Consider the following 21,101-nt stretch of genomic DNA (forward strand, 5'->3'; position numbering starts at 1 on the left):
AACACTTATTCATGTAATTTCATAAAAACTGTATTAACAAGTACTAAGAACTATTTGTGTTACCTATATTAAATAATCATGTAACTAGATGAATCATTGAATTTGACCCCAAATGTTGAAATACGAAATCATTTTCAATCTGACCTTGTATCACTAAGATATGGACCAGAAACAAGCTATCATCAGTAAGGCTGATAAAGTCTATATAAAGCCCGCGATTCACATAACATGCCGGTACAAATAAAAGGTGAATTTCATGCTATTGAAATTCATGTATTAGACCATTGACTCTATTATTTCTGAAGTCAAACGTATGTATATTTTTGGTATAATTTTTTGGGGGAAAACCAGAATATCTATAATTCCACTCTTAAACTATTGTAACAATATTATCAACCATAATGTCTTTCGGACATACATGATTATTTTTTAATTATTTTTTAACCGCCTGTTCCTTGCAAATTGGGAAAAATGCTGACTTTGAGAAAAATACAAAATCAGGCAAAAATAGCTAATATAATGTCAAATATACATTATTTCTTTTTTATGCATACATAACGTGTGAAAGAGTTAGTATTGTCAAGTAAAAATGTGTTTATTTTCAAGAAATGTATTGCTTTTTTATTCATTAATGTAGTCTACATTTATCAAATGCGGAAAAAACCCCACAAAATGGACATTTTTTAGCAAGGGGAAACAGCCATTAGAAGGCAATATATTGCACCAAAAAGTCACTGATGCCAGCCATGTTATCTTTTAAACAAGAGGGCCATGATGGCCCTGTATCGCTCACCTGTAGCTTTGCTAAATAAAGTGAACATTCTGACCTATAATTTACCTAGTGACCTAGTTTTTGACCTGGGTTGACCCAATATGGAACTTGACCTAGCTTATGTTAAGATGATCATTCTGACCAAGTTTCATTAAGATTAGGCTAAAATTGTGACCTCTATTGTGTTCACAAGGTTTTTTTACTATCTGACCTAGTGACCTAGTTATTGACCGCGGATGACCCAATGTGGAACTTGACCTATATTGTTCTAGAGATGATCATTCTGACCAAGTTGCATTAACATTAAGCTAAAATTGTGACCTCTATTGTGTTCACAAGGTTTTTCTACTAATTGACCTATTGACCTAGTTATTGACGGTAAATGACCCAATATCGAACTTGACCTAGATTTTATAGAGATGATCATTCTGACCAAGTTACATTTAGATTAGGCTTAAGTTGTGACCTCTATTGTGTTCACAAGGTTTTTATACTAATTGACCTAGTGACCTAGTTATTGACCGCGAATGACCCAATATCGAACTTGACCTATATTTTTCTAGAGATGATCATTCTGACCAAGTTGAATTGAGTTAAGCCTAAAATTGTGACCTCTATTGTGTTCACAAGGTTTTTCTACTAATTGACCTAGTGACCTAGTTTTTGACCTGGGTTGATCCAATATGGACCTTGACCTAGCTTATGTTAAGATGATCATTCTGACCAAGTTTCATTAAGATAAGGCTAAAATTGTGACCTCTATTTTGTTCACAAGGTTTTTCTAATAATTGACCTAGTGACCTAGTTATTGACTGCGTATGACCCAATATCGAACTTGACCCAGATTTTATAGAGATGATCATTCTGACCAAGTTGCATTAAGATTAGCCTAAAATTGTGACCTCTATTGTGTTCACAAGGTTTTTGTACTAATTGACCTAGTGACCTAGTTATTGACTGCGGATGACCCAATATCGAACTTGACCTAGATTTTATAGAGATGATCATTCTGACCAAGTTGCATTGAGATTAGGCTAAAATTGTGACCTCTATTGTGTTCACAAGGTTTTTGTACTAATTGACCTAGTGACCTAGTTATTGACCGTGAATGACCCAATATCAAACTTGACCTACATTTTACAGCGATGATCATTCTGACCAATTTGCATTGAGATTAGGCTAAAATTGTGACCTCTATTGTGTTCACAAGGTTTTTCTACTAATTGACCTAGTGACCTAGTTATTGACCGCGGATGACCCAATATCGAACTTGACCTAGATTTTATAGAGATGATCATTCTGACCAAGTTGCATTGAGATTAGGCTAAAATTGTGACCTCTTATGTGTTCACAAGGTATTTCTACTAATTGACCTACTGACCTAGTTTTTGACCCCAGATGACCCAATATCGAACTTGACCTAGATTTCATAGAGATGATCAGTCTGACCAAGTTTCATAAAGATTAGGTCAAAATTGTGACCTCTGTTGTGTTCACAAGGTTTTTCTAATAATTGACCTAGTGACCTAGTTATTGACTGCGGATGACCCAATATCGAACTTGACCTAGATTTTATAGAGATGATTATTCTGACCAAGTTGCATTGAGATTAGGCTAAAATTGTGACCTCTATTGTGTTCACAAGGTTTTTGTACTAATTGACCTAGTGACCTAGTTGTTGACCGCGGATGACCCAATATCGAACTTGACCTACATTTTATAGAGATGATCATTCTGACCAGGTTGCATTGAGATTAGGCTAAAATTGTGACCTCTATTGTGTTCACAAGGTTTTTCTACTAATTGACCTAGTGACCTAATTATTGACCGCGGATGACCCAATATCGAACTTGACCTAGATTTTATAGAGATGACCATTCTGACCAAGTTGCATTGAGATTAGGCTAAAATTGTGACCTCTATTGTGTTCACAAGGTTTTTATACTAATTGACCTAGTGACCTAGTTTTTGACCCCAGATGACCCAATATCGAACTTGACCTAGATTTTATAGAGATGATCAGTCTGACCAAGTTTCATAAAGATTAGGTCAAAATTGTGACCTCTATTGTGTTCACAAGCAATTGTGAACGGACGGACGGACGGACGGACGGACGGACGGACGGACGGACGGACGGACGAAGAGTGATCACAAAAGCTCACCTTGTCACTACGTGACAGGTGAGCTAAAAAAAACCTGGTTATCTACATGCACGTTTTCCTTCTGATTTATTGCGCCAACTAGATGCTATGCATTAATTTTGTCATCCTTGTAATTATCAACAAACATTTCAAGGACGATAAATCCCCATGAAAATCATTATATAATTCTGACCATTATGGAAATGCTTCCATGAAGTTATAATGTTCTTGATGCATAACACTGTTTGGTATGTCACCAGCTGCTGATTGGTCTGTCACCAAGCTGCTGTTTGATCTGTCACCAGCTGTTTAGTCTTTTACCAGCTGTTTACTCTATCACCAGCTGCTGATTGGTCTGCCACCAGCTGTTTAGTCTGTCACCAGGAGTTAAGTTTGTCACCAGCTTCTGATCAGTCTGTCACCAAGCTGCTGTTTGATCTGTCACCAGCTCTTTAGTCTGTCACCAGCTGCTGATTGGTCTGTCACCAGCTGTTTAGTATTTCACTAACTTTTTAGCCTGTCACCAGCTGCTGATTGGTCTGTCACCAGCTTATGATAGGTCTGTCACCAGCTTCTGATTGGTCTGTCACCAGCTGATCAGTCTTTCATCAAGCTGTTGGTTGGCCTGTCACCAGCTTCTGATTGGTATGTCACCAGCTGCTGATTGGTCTGTCACCAGCTTTTGATAGGTCCGTCAACAGCTTCTGATAGGTCTGTCACCAGGTTGCTGAACGGTCTGTCACCAGCTGTTGTTTCATCTGTCACCAGCTTCTGATCGACCTGTCACCAGCTGCTGATCGGTATGTCACCAGCTTCTGATTGGTCTGTTACCAGCTGCTGTTTGGTCTGTCACCAGCTTCTGATCGGCCTGTCACCAGCTTCTGATCAGTCTGTCACCAGCTTCTGATCGACCTGTCACCAGCTTCTGATATGTCTTGCACCAAATGCTGATCGGTATGTCACCAGCTTCTGATCGGTCTGTTACCAGCTGCTGTTTGGTCTGTCACCAGTTTCTGATCGGCCTGTCACCAGCTTCTGATCAGTCTGTCACCAGCTTCTGATCGACCTGTTACCAGCTTCTGATATGTCTTGCACCAAATGCTGATCGGTCTGTCACCAGCTTCTGATCTGTTTGTCACCAGCTGTTCAGTCTTTCACCAAGCTGCTGTTTGGTCTGTCACAAGCTGCTGATCGGTCTGTCAGCAGCTTCTGATGGGTCTGTCACCAGCTGTTCAGTCTTTCACCAAGCTGCTGTTTGGTCTGTCACAAGCTGCTGATCGGTCTGTCAACAACTTCTGATCGGTCTGTCACCAGCTGTTCAGTCTTTCACCAAGCTACTGTTTGATCTTTCATCAGCTGCTGATCGGTCTGCCAGCAGCTTCTGATCGGTCTGTAAGCAGCTTCTCATCGGTCTGTCACCAGATGCTAATCGGTCTGTCAACATCTTCTGATCTGTCTGTCACCAGCTGTTCAGTCTTTCACCAAGCTGCTGTTTGGTCTGTCACCAGCTGCTGATTGGTCTGTCAGCAGCTTCTGATCGGTGTGTGAGCAGCTTCTGATCAGTCTGTCACCTGATGCTGATCGGTCTGTCAACAGCTTCTGATCGATCTGTCAACAGCTTCTGATCGGTCTGTCACCAGATGCTGATTGGTCTGTCAACAGCTTCTGATCTGTCTGTCACCTGCTGTACAGTGTCTCACCAAGCTGCTGTTTGGTCTAATACCAGCTTCTGATCGGTCTGTCAGCAGCTTCTGATCGGTCTGTCAGCAGCTTCTGATCGGTCTGTCAGCAGCTTCTGATCGGTCTGTCAACAGCTTCTGATCGGTCTGTCACCAGATGCTGATCGGGTCTGTCACCAGCTTCTCATTGGTCAGTCACAAGCCAATCAGTCTTTCATCAAGCTGTTGGTTGGTCTGTCACCAGCTTCTGATTGGTCTGTCACCAGCTGCTGATTGGTCTGTCACCAGCTTCTGATCGGTCTGTCAACAGCTTCTGATTGGTCTGTCACATGGTTGCTGAACGGTCTGTCACCAGCTGTTGTTTCGTCTGTCACCAGCTTCTGATCGACCTGTCACCAGCTGCTGATCCATCTGTTACCAGCTGCTGTTTGGTCTGTCACCAGCTTCTGATCGGCCTGTCACCAGCTTCTGATCAGTCTGTCACCAGCTTCTGATCGACCTGTCACCAGCTGTTCAGTCTTTCACCAAGCTGCTGTTTGGTCTGTCACCAGCTTCTGATTGGTCTGTCACCAGCTTCTGATCTGTCTGTCACCAGCTGTTCAGTCTTTCACCAAGCTGCTGTTTGGTCTGTCACCAGCTGCTGATTGGTCTGTCAGCAGCTTCTGATCGGTCTGTCAGCAGCTTCTGATCGGTCTGTCACCAGATGCTGATCGGTCTGTCAACAGCTTCTGATCTGTCTGTCACCTGCTGTTCAGTTTTTCACCAAGCTGCTGTTTGGTCTGTCACCAGCTTCTGGTCGGTCTGCACCAGCTTCTGATCGGGCTGTCAGCAGCTTCTAATCGGTCTGTCACCAGCTTCTGATCAGTCTGTCAGCAGCTTCTGATCTGTCTGTCACCAGCTTCTGATCGGTCTGTCAACAGCTTCTAATCAGTCTGTCATCAGATGATGATCGGTCTGTCAACAGCTTCTGATCGGTCTGTCACCAGCTTCTGATCTGTCTGGCACGAAATGCTGATCGGTCTGTCAGCAGCTTCTGATCGGTCTGTCACCAGATGCTGAACGGTCTGTCACCAGCTTCTGATCGGTCTGTCACCAGATGCTAATCTGTCTGTCATCAGATGCTGATCGGTCCGTCACCAGCTTCTGATCGGTCTGTCACCAGCTTCTGAGCGGTCTTTCACCAGCTGTTAAATCTGTCTCCAGCTGTTAAGTCTATCACCAGCTGCTGATTGGTCTGCAACCAGCTGTTTAGCATGTCATCAGGAGTTTAGTATGTAACCAATTCTCAAGTCTGTCGCCAAGCTGCTGATTGTTCTGTCACCAGCTGTTCAGTCTTTCACCAACTGTTTAGTCTGTCACCAGGAGTTTAGTTTGTCACCAGCTTCTGATCGGTCTGGCAGTGTCACCAGCTGCTAATTTGTCTGTCACCAAGCTGTTGATTGGTCAGCCACTAGCTATTTAGTCTGTCAACTGGAGTTTAGTTTGTCACCAGTTGTTGAGTCTGTGACCAAGCTGATGTTTGGTCTGTCACAAACTGTTTAATCTGTCTCCAGCTGTTAAGTCTATCACCAGCTGCTGATTGGTCTGCAACCAGCTGTTTAGTCTGTCATCAGGAGTTTAGTATGTCACCAATTCTCAAGTCTGTCACCAAGCTGCTGTTTGTCTGTCACCAGCTCTTTAGTCTTTCACCAGCTCTTTAGTCTATCACCAGCTGCTGATTGGTCTTCCAACAGTTGTTTAGTCTGTCACCAGGAGTTAAGAATGTCACCAATATATATTCTGTCACCACCTGCTGATTGGTTTGTCACCAAGCTGCTCTTTGGTCTGTCGCCAGCTGTTTAGTCAGTCGCCAGCTGTTTATCCTTTATGACACAATTTATCACGTGGTATACACACACTGTTAATAATATCACAGGTTACTCACTCAGTTCACTTCAGTGTTCAATCTCATTATCTTTAAGATTTATAAAGTTTGAAAATAGTTCCAGATAAGAAATGAAATTGTGTAAATATGCAGTAAAATCATGAACAACTAATTTGATTTTGATCATTTGCATATAAAAATGCATTGAATTGAGTCAATGCATCCTTCAAAAAGAGCACTGGTCCATAAAATCTAGCCTAGCCTTCTTTCAAAATGGCAAAATAACATAATTTATTTTACAAACAAGAGCTGTCACAGAGACAGCGCGCTCGTCTATTCCGCCGCTTTTCAGTGTAAGGATTGAAACGTTTTGGCGAAATATGGATCACTGTAAACTTAGATTAGATTTCAATGCAATACATGATGTATTTGCTGAGATATTATCATAAATGTGGTTACAAGCAAAATTTAAACCAGAATTTCTAAGTCCAATAATAAAGGGCCATTATTTGCAAAATACAGTTATCAAACTTGGATATTCAAGTATGTTGGGTGGTTGAGTACCATTGCATAAAGTTTCAATGCAATACATGAAGTAGTTGCTGAGATATTAACCTATATATGTCCTAACATGCAAAACGTTAACCATAATTTCTAAGTCGTATAATAAAGGGACAAAAATTAAATAATATGCAAGATAGAGTTATCTTTCCTGATTAATTAAGAAGGTTGAATGGTTGGGAGCCTGTGTATAAAGTTTCAATGCAATACATGATGTATTTGAATTTAATTGTCGAATAAAAAGAGGGCCATAATTTGAATTAAATGCAAATTAGAGATATCTTACTTGGTTATTTAAGTAGATTGGATGGTTGAATACCATTGTATAAAGTCTCAATACATCAAGAAGTTGCTGAGATACTAACCTATGTGTGCTTACATGCAAAACATTAACCAGAATTTCTAAGTCAAATAATAAAGGCCCATAATTTGCATTATATTCCAAAAAGTGTTATCTAACTTCATTAAATTAGTAGGTTAGATAGTTGGGAATACATATCTAAAGTTTCAATGCAATACATGATGTATTTAATGAGATATTGACTTAAATGTGGTTACATGCAAAACCTTAACCAGGATTTTTAAGTTGAATAATAAAGGGCACTTATTTGCATTAAATGCAAACTAGAGTTATCTAACTTGATTAATTAAGTAGGTTGGATGGTTGAGTACCATTGTCTAAAGTCTTAATGCAATAGATCAAGTAGTTGCTGAGAAATTAACCTATGTGTGCTTACATGCAAAACCTTAACCAGAATTTCTAAGTCAAATAATAAAGGCCCATTATTTGCATTAAATGCAAACTAGAGTTATCTAACTTGGTTAATTAAGTAGGTTGGATGGTTGCGTACCATTGTATAAAGTCTTAATGCAATAGATCAAGTAGTTGCTGGGAAATTAACCTATATGTGCTTACATGCAAAACTTTAACCAGAATTGCTTAGTCAAATAATAATGGCCCTTTATTTGCATTAAATGCAAAATAGAGTTATCTAACTTCATTGATTTAGTAGGTTAGATAGTTAGGAATACATATCTAAAGTTTCAATGCTATACATGATGTGTTTACTTAGATAATGACTTAAAGTTGCTTACATGCAAAACCTTAACCAAGGTGTGACGCCAACGCCGACGCCAACGCCGAAGCCGACGCTTGGGTGAGTAGTATAGCTCTCCATATTCTTCGAATAGTCGAGCTAAAAAGTTGAAAGCACTACATCAATCACATACCTCCAAGCAAGGAGCCAACCAGGTAGCCAATACCAGCAGTGGTGAAAAGCCAGGAACCAGCTTCAAGGTCCTGGTTTACAATCTGGCGCAAATCAGCAAATGACGGACCATACAGTCCAACCATCCAGCCCTGTCAGAAAAAAAAAATATTTTAGTTATCAGTTAAAGATGCTCTACACTGATATGACTCACACTTGAATCTATTACCTGGGTGAAGGAACTTGAGTCTGTTACCTAGGTGATGGAATATAAATCTGTTACCTGGCTGATGGAACTTGAGTATGTTACCTGGGTGGTGGAACTTGAGTATGTTACCTGGGTGATGGAACTTGAGTCTGTTACCTGGCTGATGGAACTTGAGTCTGCTACCTGGGTGGTGGAACTTGAGTCTGTTACCTGGCTGATGGAACTTGAGTTTGTTACCTGGTTGATGGAAATTGAGTCTGTTACCTGGCTGATGGAACTTGAGTCTGTTACCTGGCTGATGGAACTTAAACATGTTACCTGGGTGGTGGAACTTGAGTCTGTTACCTGGCTAATGGAAATTGAGTATGTTACCTGGGTGATGGAACTTGAGTCTGTTACCTGGGAGGTGGAACTTGAGTCTGTTACCTGGGTGGTGGAACTTGAGTCTGTTACCTGGCTGATGGAACTTGAGTCTGTTACCTGGCTCAATGAACTTGAGTCTGTTACCTGGGTGGTGGAACTTGAGTCTGTTACCTGGGTGGTGGAACTTGAGTCTGTTACCTGGGTGGTGGAACTTGAGTCTGTTACCTGGCTAAATGAACATGAGTCTGTTACCTAGGTGATATAACTTGAGTCTGTTACCTGGCTGAATCAACTTGAATCTGTTACCTGGGTGATGGAACTTGAGTCTGTTACCTGGCTGATGGAACTTGAGCATGCTACCTGGCTGATGGAACTTGAGTCTGTTACCTGGCTGATGGAACTTGGGTCTGTTACCTATGTGATGGAACTTGAGTCTGTTACCTGGGTGATGGAACTTGAGTATGTTAACTGGGTGATGGAACTTGAGTCTGTTACTTGGCTGATGGAACTTGAGTCTGTTACCTGGGTGATGGAACTTGAGTCTGGTACCTGGCTGATGGAACTTGAGTATGTTACCTGAGTGGTGGAACTTGAGTCTGTTACCTGGCTGATGGAACTTGAGTCTGTTACCTGGCTGATGGAACTTGAGTATGTTACCTGAGTGGTGGAACTTGAGTCTGTTACCTGGCTGATGGAACTTGAGTCTGCTACCTGCCTGATGGAACTTGAGTATGTTACCTGGCTGATGGAACTTGAGTCTGTTACCTGGCTGATAAAACTTGAGTGTGTTACCTGGCTGATGGAACTTGAGTATGTTACCTGGGTGAGTCAACTTGAGTCTGTTACCTGGCTGATGGAACTTGAGTCTGTTACCTGGCTGATGGAACTTGAGTCTGTTACTTGGGTGGTAGAACTTGAGTCTGTTACCTGGGAGGTGGAACTTGAGTCTGTTACCTGGGTGGTGGAACTTGAGTCTGTTACCTGGCTCAATGAACTTGAGTCTGTTACCTGGGTGGTGGAACTTGAGTCTATTACCTGGGTGGTGGAACTTGAGTCTGTTACCTGGCTGAATAAACTTGAGTCTGTTACCTGGGTGATAGAACTTGAGTCTGTTACCTGGCTGAATCAAATTGAGTCTGTTACCTGGGTGATGGAACTTGAGTCTGTTACCTGGCTGATGAAACTTGAGTCTGTTACCTGGCTGATGGAACTTGAGTCTGTTACCTGGCTGATGGAACTTGAGTCTGTTACCTGGCTGATAGAACTTGAGTGTGTTACCTGGCTGATGGAACTTGAGTCTGTTACCTGGGTGAATCAACTTGAGTCTGTTACCTGGCTGATGGAACTTGAGTCAGTTACCTGGGTGATGGAACTTGAGTCTGTTACCTGGGTGATGGAACTTGAGTATGTTACCTGGCTGATGGAACTTGAGTCTGTTATCTGGCTGATGGAACTTGAGTCTGTTACCTGGCTGATGGAACTTGAGTATGTTACCTGGGTGATGGAACTTGAGTCAGTTACCTGGCTGATGGAACTTGAGTCTGTTACCTGGCTGATGGAACTTGAGTCTGTTACCTGGGATGGAACTTGAGTCTGTTACCTGGGTGATGGAACTTGAGTATGTTACCTGGCTGATGGAACTTGAGTATGTTACCTGGCTGATGGAACTTGAGTCTGTTACCTGGCTGATGGAACTTGAGTATGTTACCTGAGTGGTGGAACTTGAGTCTGTTACCTGGCTGATGGAACTTGAGTTTGTTACCTGGCTGATGGAACTTGAGTCTGTTACCTGGCTGATGGAACTTGAGTGTGTTACCTGGCTGATGGAACTTGAGTCTGTTACCTGGGTGAATCAACTTGAGTCTGTTACCTCGGTGATGGAACTTGAGTCAGTTACCTGGGTGATGGAACTTGAGTCTGTTACCTGGCTGATGGAACTTGAGTCTGTTAACTGGCTGATGGAACTTGAGTATGTTACCTGGCTGAATTAACTTGAGTATGTTACCTGGGTGATGGAACTTGAGTCTGTTACCTGGCTGAATAAACTTGAGTCTGTTACCTGGCTGATGGAACTTGAGTCTGTTACTTGGCTGATGGAACTTGAGTCTGTTACTTGGCTGATGGAACTTGAGTCTGTTACCTGGCTGATGGAACTTGAGTCTGTTACTTGGCTGATGGAACTTGAGTCTGTTACTTGGGTGATGGAACTTGAGTCTGTTACTTGGCTGATGGAACTTGAGTCTGTTACCTGGCTGATGGAACTTGAGTCTGTTACCTGGCTGATGGAACTTGAGTCTGTTACCTGGCTGGTGGAACTTGAGTCTGTTACCTGGCTGATGGAACTTGAGTCTGTTACCTGGCTGATGGAACTTGAGTCTGTTACCTGGGTGATGGAACTTGAGTCTGTTACCTGGGTGATGGAACTTGAGTCTGGTACCTGGCTGATGGAACTTGAGTCTGTTACCTGGTTGATGAAACTTTAGTTTGTTACCTGGGTGATGGAACTTGAGTATGTTACCTGGGTGATGGAACTTTAGTCTGTTACCTGAGTGATGGAACTTGAGAGTGTTACCTGGGTGATGGAACTTGAGTCTGTTACCTGGGTGATGGAACTTGAGTCTGTTACCTGGGTGGTGGAACTTGAGTCTGTTACCTGGGTGATGGAACTTGAGTCTGTTACCTGGGTGATGGAACTTGAGTCTGTTACCTGGCTGATGGAACTTGAGTATGTTACCTGGCTGAATTAACTTGAGTATGTTACCTGGGTGATGGAACTTGAGTCTGTTACCTGGCTGAATAAACTTGAGTCTGTTACCTGGCTGATGGAACTTGAGTCTGTTACTTGGCTGATGGAACTTGAGTCTGTTACTTGGCTGATGGAACTTGAGTCTGTTACCTGGCTGATGGAACTTGAGTCTGTTACTTGGCTGATGGAACTTGAGTCTGTTACTTGGGTGATGGAACTTGAGTCTGTTACTTGGCTGATGGAACTTGAGTCTGTTACCTGGCTGATGGAACTTGAGTCTGTTACCTGGCTGATGGAACTTGAGTCTGTTACCTGGCTGGTGGAACTTGAGTCTGTTACCTGGCTGATGGAACTTGAGTCTGTTACCTGGCTGATGGAACTTGAGTCTGTTACCTGGGTGATGGAACTTGAGTCTGTTACCTGGGTGATGGAACTTGAGTCTGGTACCTGGCTGATGGAACTTGAGTCTGTTACCTGGTTGATGAAACTTTAGTTTGTTACCTGGGTGATGGAACTTGAGTATGTTACCTGGGTGATGGAACTTTAGTCTGTTACCTGAGTGATGGAACTTGAGAGTGTTACCTGGGTGATGGAACTTGAGTCTGTTACCTGGGTGATGGAACTTGAGTCTGTTACCTGGGTGGTGGAACTTGAGTCTGTTACCTGGGTGATGGAACTTGAGTCTGTTACCTGGGTGATGGAACTTGAGTCAGTTACCTGGGTGATGGACAAACCACAGGCAAAAACCTTTTGTCGATGTCTGTTCAATTCTGTTAGTATGCATCAACTTTTTCCCTCCATAGGTTCTGGACAAATGGCACAATTTAACTTGTATAAGTTATCCTCCCAATATAGCCTCCAAAAAACTTTCATGACAATTAAGTTTAAACAATAATTTACCAGTCCAAAACATGACCAGAACAGCCAAAATGAATGGATAAATCGTCTCCTGAAGAGATGATCAACTCGGAGTCGATGACAGAGATCTAATTGTTTGTAGTCAACTGCCTCTTCATCATCTGGCACAGTGGATAGCAGGTCTGTAAAACAAACTTGAATGACTATGGCCGCATAACAATTCATCACTAACATGTAAACCCACTCGTTTGATCACCTCGGCACACTTTCAATGAGGATTGTAAGGTTTAGTTTGTTAATATCAGGCATAACCCTGTTTTTGATGTAAATTGCGCTTCAATAAAAATATTGTTAGGACATTTATCACATAGATTTTGCTGTAACCAAACCAATGTCCCCTGAGTTCTCTTAAAAGAGTTAAGCTTAGGAAAAATATATCTTATTTAACAGGTTCCTGTTTGACCACTAAAATCTTATATTTAATTATATATAAACTTAAAAAATGGTCAGTTAATTTACTATATATGATAGTTCAACCAAATTTTTTTAGAACCCTGCGAATAATATAAACTTTTCATGTTATGTTAAGGACAAAAGTTAAGTATGAAAATTAACAACGGGCAATAACTAAAAATACTGAATCCAGAGTTATGGTTCCTGGAAAGACTTCAACAATATGCCAAAATCCATATTGCATTTTTTTATAATTTGAAAAAACATACTGTTTTCTGCTGATAAATGCCATTCCAGAAAAGAAAATTGAAACAAGTGATTAAAACCATGATTATAGAAACTGTTCTCAAAAATTGAAAACAAAAATCTATCAAACCTTTCTGTGGCTGACTAGATAACGACTAACAAGAGACAGTCTCAGTGCTGTTTATAATAATTAAAACTTAAATCCATATGTGTAACAATAGACCATTAGATTAATTAGAACATCACCTGGCCCCAACTTCCCAAAACTTCCCTAGTCTCTTATAACAGGATTAAGCTAAGCTCACTGTAGTTGTCTTTCAATAATTTGTGTAATATTTATTTCTTTAAGTAATTTTTTATGTTTTAGATGGAAATTATCATTATGATAATCACACTAAACTTTTTTTTATTAATCAAATTCCAAAGAATGTACTTTGCCTAATTGATATAAGCTACTAAAGCATGTTAAGCTTATGAATTTTCAAGAAATTGGGGCCTGCGACTATGACAAAAACCAAGTTTAAAGACTGACATTGGTTCTTCTGGAGAACCAGTTTTGATTAACAATCCTAAAGGCTTCTGTGTAGAAAGTGCTGATATAGTCTCACCAACCCAAACTTTTAATAGGCTATCTGACTGATTCCTTGGAAATAATAAAAATAATAAAAAGTCTCTAGAGAAAAAATAATCAACATTTTCTGGCCATTGCAGCTGATCACTGAAAGGTTAACCTGGGTCAATAGTGTCAGTCAAAAGTTGTTATCCCCATTCAGGTATTCATAAAACATTTCTTAACTAAAAGTCAATTTCCTAAATAAAAAAGGTATAAGTGATTTTTCCATGAAAGTATACATTTTGAATCAGATCAATGATTATAAATTATTACAGATATAATGACGTAATTATAGCAAATGATGAGTGAGATACTTAACTTAAGAAAATGTTATGATATGACTTAAGGTGCTTTATGAATACGAGGTGTACCAATGTCAGTCTTTAACAACAAATGCATATATAAAACTTGTGATATACATATTTTCATCTGGGAAAACAATAAACAGGTCAAAATACTCAAAATGCTGCAAACAGCCTTTGTCTAACTGATTGATTAGCACTGTTTTCTATGTTTATTAGAAAAACAAAAGAAAAAAAGTAAGCGTTTATATCAAAATACTAAAAGATTATTTAATTTCAATTGTTTAATAAATACTCGAGCTAGTGTCTAAATACTCGAGCTAGTGTCTAAATACTCGAGCTAGTGTCTACATACTCGAGCTAGTGTCTACATACTCAAGCTAGTGTCTAAATACTCGAGCTAGTGTCTAAATACTCGAGCTAGTGTCTAAATACTCTAGCTAGTGTCTACATACTCGAGCTAGTGTCTAAATACTTGAGCTAGTGTCTAAATACTCGACCTAGTGTCTACATACTCGAGCTAGTGTCTACATACTCGAGCTAGTGTCTAAATACTCGAGCTAGTGTCTAAATACTCGAGCTAGTGTCTAAATACTTGAGCTAGTGTCTACATACTCGAGCTAGTGTCTACATACTCCTACATACTCGAGCTAGTGTCTACATACTCGAGCTAGTGCCCGTGCAGAAATTTATCCTGGTCTTCCCAAAATCCTGGGAATTTCCTGAGAATCTCATGATTCCTGGAGCCAGTATCCTGGTATTCCAGGCACACCAGGAATTTTTAGTTACCCAGCCACAAGGACCAGGACAATTCCAAGATATTCCAGGACTTTTCTTTTAGAAAATAAGATAACCAGGAATTTATCAGTCAACACCAGGAATTTTACATTCAAACTATCCTGAAAGTCAGGAATTTAGTTAAATTGTCAAAAATTCAGCAACAAAACAAAATTCCTTGTTTATCCTGGTAGCTAGGAAACATTTAAAAGTAAAATTCCTGTTTTTCCTGCAATAGCAGGCATAATTCAAAAAGAAGGTTTCGTTCAGAAATACTCTAATGAATACAATTAATATTAATATATAACTAATAACTAATTTAGAATACTGCCAAAATCATTTCAAACTATAATATATATATATATTTATAAAAATATAATACATGTTACTGTTTTTTATTGACTATTATTCCTAAATAAAATCATGATGCATTTTGTTCCATCATACATTTATGGCAATTAACATTTATATTTAAATTAACAGAAAGTATACTGCTGAAAGATTTATTATTGCTGTGTTCAAGAATTTTTTCACTCTTCATGAGTCCAGGTGTTTCACATCCTGGGCTTATCAGCCCATTGAAAGGTCAGGCAGAAAGCTTCCGGCAGAGATTTATCTTGGCCAATCAGCATCAGGTTAACATTCATTTGTGTAGGAAATTCAAATATATGGAGAAGAAAGTAAACATGGTGGTTTCTGAAGCTTTTCATATTTTGGATGGATAAAACTTTTTCCTAATTATTTAAAAGGTAAGAACAGTTTCAACATGTAACTTTAATACTATTACACAGTAAAAAGAGCATAAAAACAATATGGTTAGTGATTAAGTTAATGTTTTTGCAATTCATTATCTGATTTAAACATTACATGTTATGCTCTGTTTTACCTCCATTAACACAATGTTGTGATGTTTTGAAGTCTTGTGTGTTAATATATGAATATATGCACAAGTGCTATAACATGAAAGTATAAGCTGCATGTAACTTAATATTCTCTTTAAATTAGTTTTACAATTTTACAATTGAGCTATCATTCATTTATTACTAATGATCATGTTGGTGAGTATATATGCATTATTTTATTATTTTAATATTATAGATGACCAATGTTGTGTCTGTGGCAAAGATGAGGATCTTGTGATCAAACAAGATATGATGGGAAAGTTGGAAAGCTAAAGAACATTAATGGCAATCTCTGCTCAACCACATGGTAGGTTGATGAATATCTGTTATTGAATTTAGTTTTTAGTTTTCAAACTAGAATGTGAAGCAGTAGATCTATTAATCATATAATAACAATTACATTCCTGATATAATTAACTTATAATAGATCATGGCAATAAGCATATTAGGGCAATTCTTTAATGCAATTGCAAATTGAAAGTTTAAATTTTTTGTGCATGTAAAATGCAGTTTAGCACTACCAAAGTTTGAGCATGAATATGCTAATATCGAATTATAGGAACCCTTTTTATGTAAATATGTAGTTTAAACCTTTGTTTTAAGTCAGTACCTTTTATTTATCTGCATAAATTGAATTGGATATAACACAAATGAAATTTAACGTAGAATCTAACAATGACCTTTGACCAATTTCTCTAATTTGATGTGGCCTATTTTAAGAAATTATAAAATATAGAAATTTTCATATTTTTTTCAGATGTGGAGCACAAAAGGTTCGGTGTGAACACAAGTGTCATCTAAATTGCGACTGGCTTATGCCTTGAGATCATATGCCAAAGGAACTTACCCAGCAAATAACAAAATTGAAATCATCGTTTGTTTGTAAATATTATTCAATAAGAAGTTGAATGAAATTGAAGTTGTGGTTTTCTTTTAATGAAACTATAGATAAAATATGGACAAGAAAAAAACTACCCTCTCAAAAGAAATTCCTGGTCCTTAAGAATTTCCCAGGAATTCCTGGTCCCAAGAAATTCTCAGGAATTTCCTGGTCCCAAGAAATTCTCAGAGATCCTGGGTAAATCCTGAAAAAATCCTGGACCCAGGATTTTTTTGAAGAAATTTCAATCCTGGAGTTCCTGGAAAATTCCTGTTCCAATACCGTGCCTGGGTCCCAGGAAACCAGGAATTTCCTGGGATTTTCTCAGGATTTTTTCTCAGGAAATTCCCAGGAAATTCTCAGGAATGTCTTGGTAATTTCTGCACGGGTGTCTAAATACTCGAGCTAGTGTCTAAATACTCGAGCTAGTGTCTACATACTCGAGCTAGTGTCTAAATACTTGAGCTAGTGTCTAAATACTCGAGCTAGTGTCTACATTCTCCAGCTAGTGTCTACAAACTCGAGCTAGTGTCTACATACTCGAGCTAGTGTCTAAATACTCGAGCTAGTGTCTACATACTCGAGCTAGTGTCTACATACTCGAACTAGTGTCTACATACTCGAGCTAGTGTCTACATACTCGAGCTAGTGTCTAAATACTTGAGCTAGTGTCTACATACTCGAGCTAGTGTCTAAATACTCGAGCTAGTGTCTACATACTCGAGCTAGGGTCTACATACTCGAGCTAGTGTCTACATACTCGAGCTAGTGTTTAAATACTCGAGCTAGTGTCTACATACTCGAGCTAGTGTCTACATACTCGAGCTAGTGTCTATATACTCGAGCTAGTGTCTACATACTCGAGCTAGTGTCTACATACTCGAGCTAGTGTCTACATCAAAATTGAACGTATATAAAGACTGAATCTGCCCATATATATCTGCAGGGTTAGGGTTATATATATATCTGCAGTGTTATGTAAACTGTCATTGTCTGTACCTCAATATATATCTGCAGTGTTATGTAAACTGTCATTGTCTGTACCTCACCTTTTACACCTTTGAGTTCAGTTTCTGGAACTGGCAGAAATGAGTCTGTGTCAACTGCCCCAACATTCTCTTCCTCATCAATGGCGTTCCCTTTAACATCACAGTCCAACTCTGTTTGGGTCATGGTGCCAGCTACCAATATCAATTGATTAATTATACAGGTATTAAGATACAAATTGTTGCATTTACACCAAATTCAAGCTCTTAACTAATCATATAACACACAGATCACAATGATAGCGGTTGTTTGGTCAGCTTGGAAGCCTATTTTTCATTTATTTCGTTATTAGGCTAGGGTTAATTAACCAAATAAAATAACCAGTCAAACTAGTTTAAAAATATTGACCTATAAAGCTTCTAGATTTTTTTTAATGCATTATCATTTTACTGACCATGTATCAATTCTTATATTTCTTCCCATTAGTGAGTTAAGTTACAAACAACTAAGATTTACAAGTACCTTTATCTACTTTCAAATTAAATATGAAACAAGTTGACAGTTAAATGGGACAAGAACAAGGAAGTTGGACGATAACAACCATTTCCACTTTAAGAATTCTTCCAGGGGTATTTCAATTCAACTTAAGAAAAGAGATAATATTACCAGGGGGTCCAACGTGAAATAAGTTCGCCGAATTTTAAGTGAGGGAAATTGTGTGAAGCCGAATAAAATGGCGGCGTTGAACTGAATTTCGGTGTTTCAAGGATGTATTTTCACCTGGAAAGTTAGTTATATCACCTTTCTCACAATATAAATACGCCTACCCGCAGACCACACGTGTAAGCGTCTCTCGGTTTTTTAACCTATGTTTCTAGAGGAATTTACAAAAAAGTTATTGAATGTATATGCTGAACGTTTGATTGTTTACAAAGTGAAATTAGAAAATTGCGAGACTTGAAACTGTGTTTTCGGCACAAGTTTACCATTCTTGTACCTGTTTTAGCTATTTATTATTGAATATTTGCATTATTTATCTGCACTTACATGGGTATTATACGGCCGATTTTTTCATGTTTAAACACCTTTTATGTTGGGCGACGAAGTTTTATGCAGATTTTGTGTGAAGCTGAATCAGTTTAATTAAGACATGAGCGGTAACACATGTTAACCCTTTACTTCATAGATACGCAATTTTACTTATCTATCAATAGCTTCATAGATATGGATCTTAACATTTTATCCATAGCTAATAGATACGTAATCCTAAGTAATCGTAATGTAGGGGCATTTATTTTCATACCTGATGCTTGTTTATTCGCTATGAATTCATATTCATGAAGTATAAACATCGATAAATACAATGCACTAAAAAAAAAACTATGTTACTATTTAAAGAATTTCGGAAAATCGCGAATTAAGGTCACTGGTATCAAAGATGGGTAAAACGTTGACTGCGCAGGTTTGTGGGCATTCCTGTCTCGTTTTCCTCGTGGAAATTTACACAATACTGCAAATTATAATTAACTACCAATAATACAACTATATTTTATTGATCACGCGCCTGACGTCACAGGTCATGGTTCGAAAACGTGTCAAAATGTCGGCCATGTTGGATAAACAAAAAATCATCTGGCTTGTATAAACAAAGGCCATAAATCATTATATGGGACATATGTGCCACTTCTGTTTCGCTAATCCGGTCATAAAAATGTGCATCTGCTTCTACAAATTGAAAGTAAGTACAAATGTGTTATAAAATAATGACTATCCCTATTGTTAAACTTTGACATGACCCAATTTAACATCGATCAGCTGTTTAAAACAACATTCCTGAATAATGTCATTTATATTTCAGTGTTTGTCTGACGAATCAGAACATTCTGGCTTCGATTAAAATTAGTTTGAGTACGACATCGAGATGGCGAATTCGGACCTCAGCGTCACACACCCAAGGATACGAGAAATGAGGATTTTTAAAATCAAACCCAAATGACAATACCTGGACATGCAATAAACAATATAAATTTAGAAAACAACAACATGCAGGCCTCATTTAGTAGTTGAATAATAACTTTATTTGTTCATTGCATTGTTTAATAACCGAAAGTTATACGTACTGTGACTGTTGATCAACTTTTTTTTCTTCTGTTTCATATATATAAATATACCGTGCTTCTTTGTTGTGAATTATTTTTTAATTCTGTCCATCTTTGTTTCAATTCAGGTTGCATTAAATGAATTATAAAAACATGTTGTTTATATAATATTTTGTGTTATGTTTGATAAATAAAAGTGAAATAAAAATTAATTTTCATCAAATTTGACATATTTTTCTGCTTATTTATGAATATCATGCGTAAATAATTTAGATAACAAAATAAAATTTATATGACTGGATTGGAAATTTAAATCTCTATAAACTTTACATGTCATGACTTATTGATTAAACCAAAAGAAATACTAAGACTTAGTATAGGTTTGTAATACATGAGGGTTAAAATTCCAATAATATCAATAATCTCCTATGAAGTAGGGATACTGATATGAACTGATAAACCATACACTGGCAGCCTGAAATGGCTTAGGTTTACATGAAGTAAAGGGTTAATAATTATAACAAAAGGAAATTTGAACGAACCGTGTATTTGTTATGCAAAATTACTTGTATAGTATTCCAGCAATTCATCTATATGAACTCGGAAATCAAATTATTACTCGGTTAATAAATGTAAGAACTCTTGATGTAACACGAATGTCCCGCAATACAGCAAATACAATGAATGCAATGTTATCAGTCTAATTTTATCTTACCAACGGAAATACGTTTTAAAGCAGTTTAAGTCTACCCATACCATAATACCCAACCCCACCTACCCCGGCAGTTGTCTTGCAATGGATCTTTGGGTACAACGCTAAATAACAAAATATATGTATGAAATAAATAATATGATATAAAAATAATAATAAAGCACAATGACTTACTTTCACTGAAATGTACTGATATTTATGTTGTTTAACCTGGTCTAAAATAATTTGTTAAGAGTATATGGTATTCTTATCAACGCAGGATTATAGATAGTGGAATTTCACGCAAATGTATAACCCACTCAACTATTTATTCTAGACCCTTTAAGACTACCTTAACATTGGTACACGTATTTCAGTAAACTTAAGTTATTGACCGCAGTGAAGTGTTTATACCCTCAACATCGTCTAATTAAAAGAGGCTGTGGGGTCTTCCCATACGATAAATTTATCTTCGGTCAGTGTAAAATGGTGAATTTTAGAGTTTACAATCTTGCTAAAATAGTACACAGGTGTATCTGGTGTGTAATTTTGCATTAAAAACACGTGGCATGTTCTTATTGGGTACCACATTTTCTTTTATTAATAATATTAAAATGTGTCTTAAGAACGCTATTAACGTTGCACTCACACAGATATTCTGTTTTTACAACTTTTTTTTTCATTTTGTGTCTTGGTACAATTATTTGCATAAGACTAATAGTAAACTGATATTAAAAGATTGTTAATCAAA

The 21,101-nt window shown here is 38.2% G+C and overlaps 1 protein-coding gene across 1 annotated transcript in view; it reads right to left on the reverse strand.

Moving 5' to 3' along the window:
- Window positions 1-17,746, reverse strand: part of LOC128205894 (uncharacterized) — a 60,829-nt gene extending 43,083 nt beyond the window's left edge. Inside the window, exons 1-3 of the mRNA XM_052907946.1 lie at window positions 17,623-17,746; window positions 12,443-12,582; window positions 8,248-8,377 (exon numbers count right to left, since the gene is read on the reverse strand). Coding sequence (XP_052763906.1) covers window positions 8,248-8,377; window positions 12,443-12,582; window positions 17,623-17,746 — 394 coding nt within the window. The remainder of the gene's footprint in view (window positions 1-8,247; window positions 8,378-12,442; window positions 12,583-17,622) is intronic.
- Between the last annotated feature and the right edge of the window lie 3,355 nt (window positions 17,747-21,101).

Source organism: Mya arenaria, chromosome 10 (assembly GCF_026914265.1).
Source record: "Mya arenaria isolate MELC-2E11 chromosome 10, ASM2691426v1".
Classification (NCBI taxonomy): Eukaryota; Metazoa; Mollusca; class Bivalvia; order Myida; family Myidae; genus Mya; species Mya arenaria.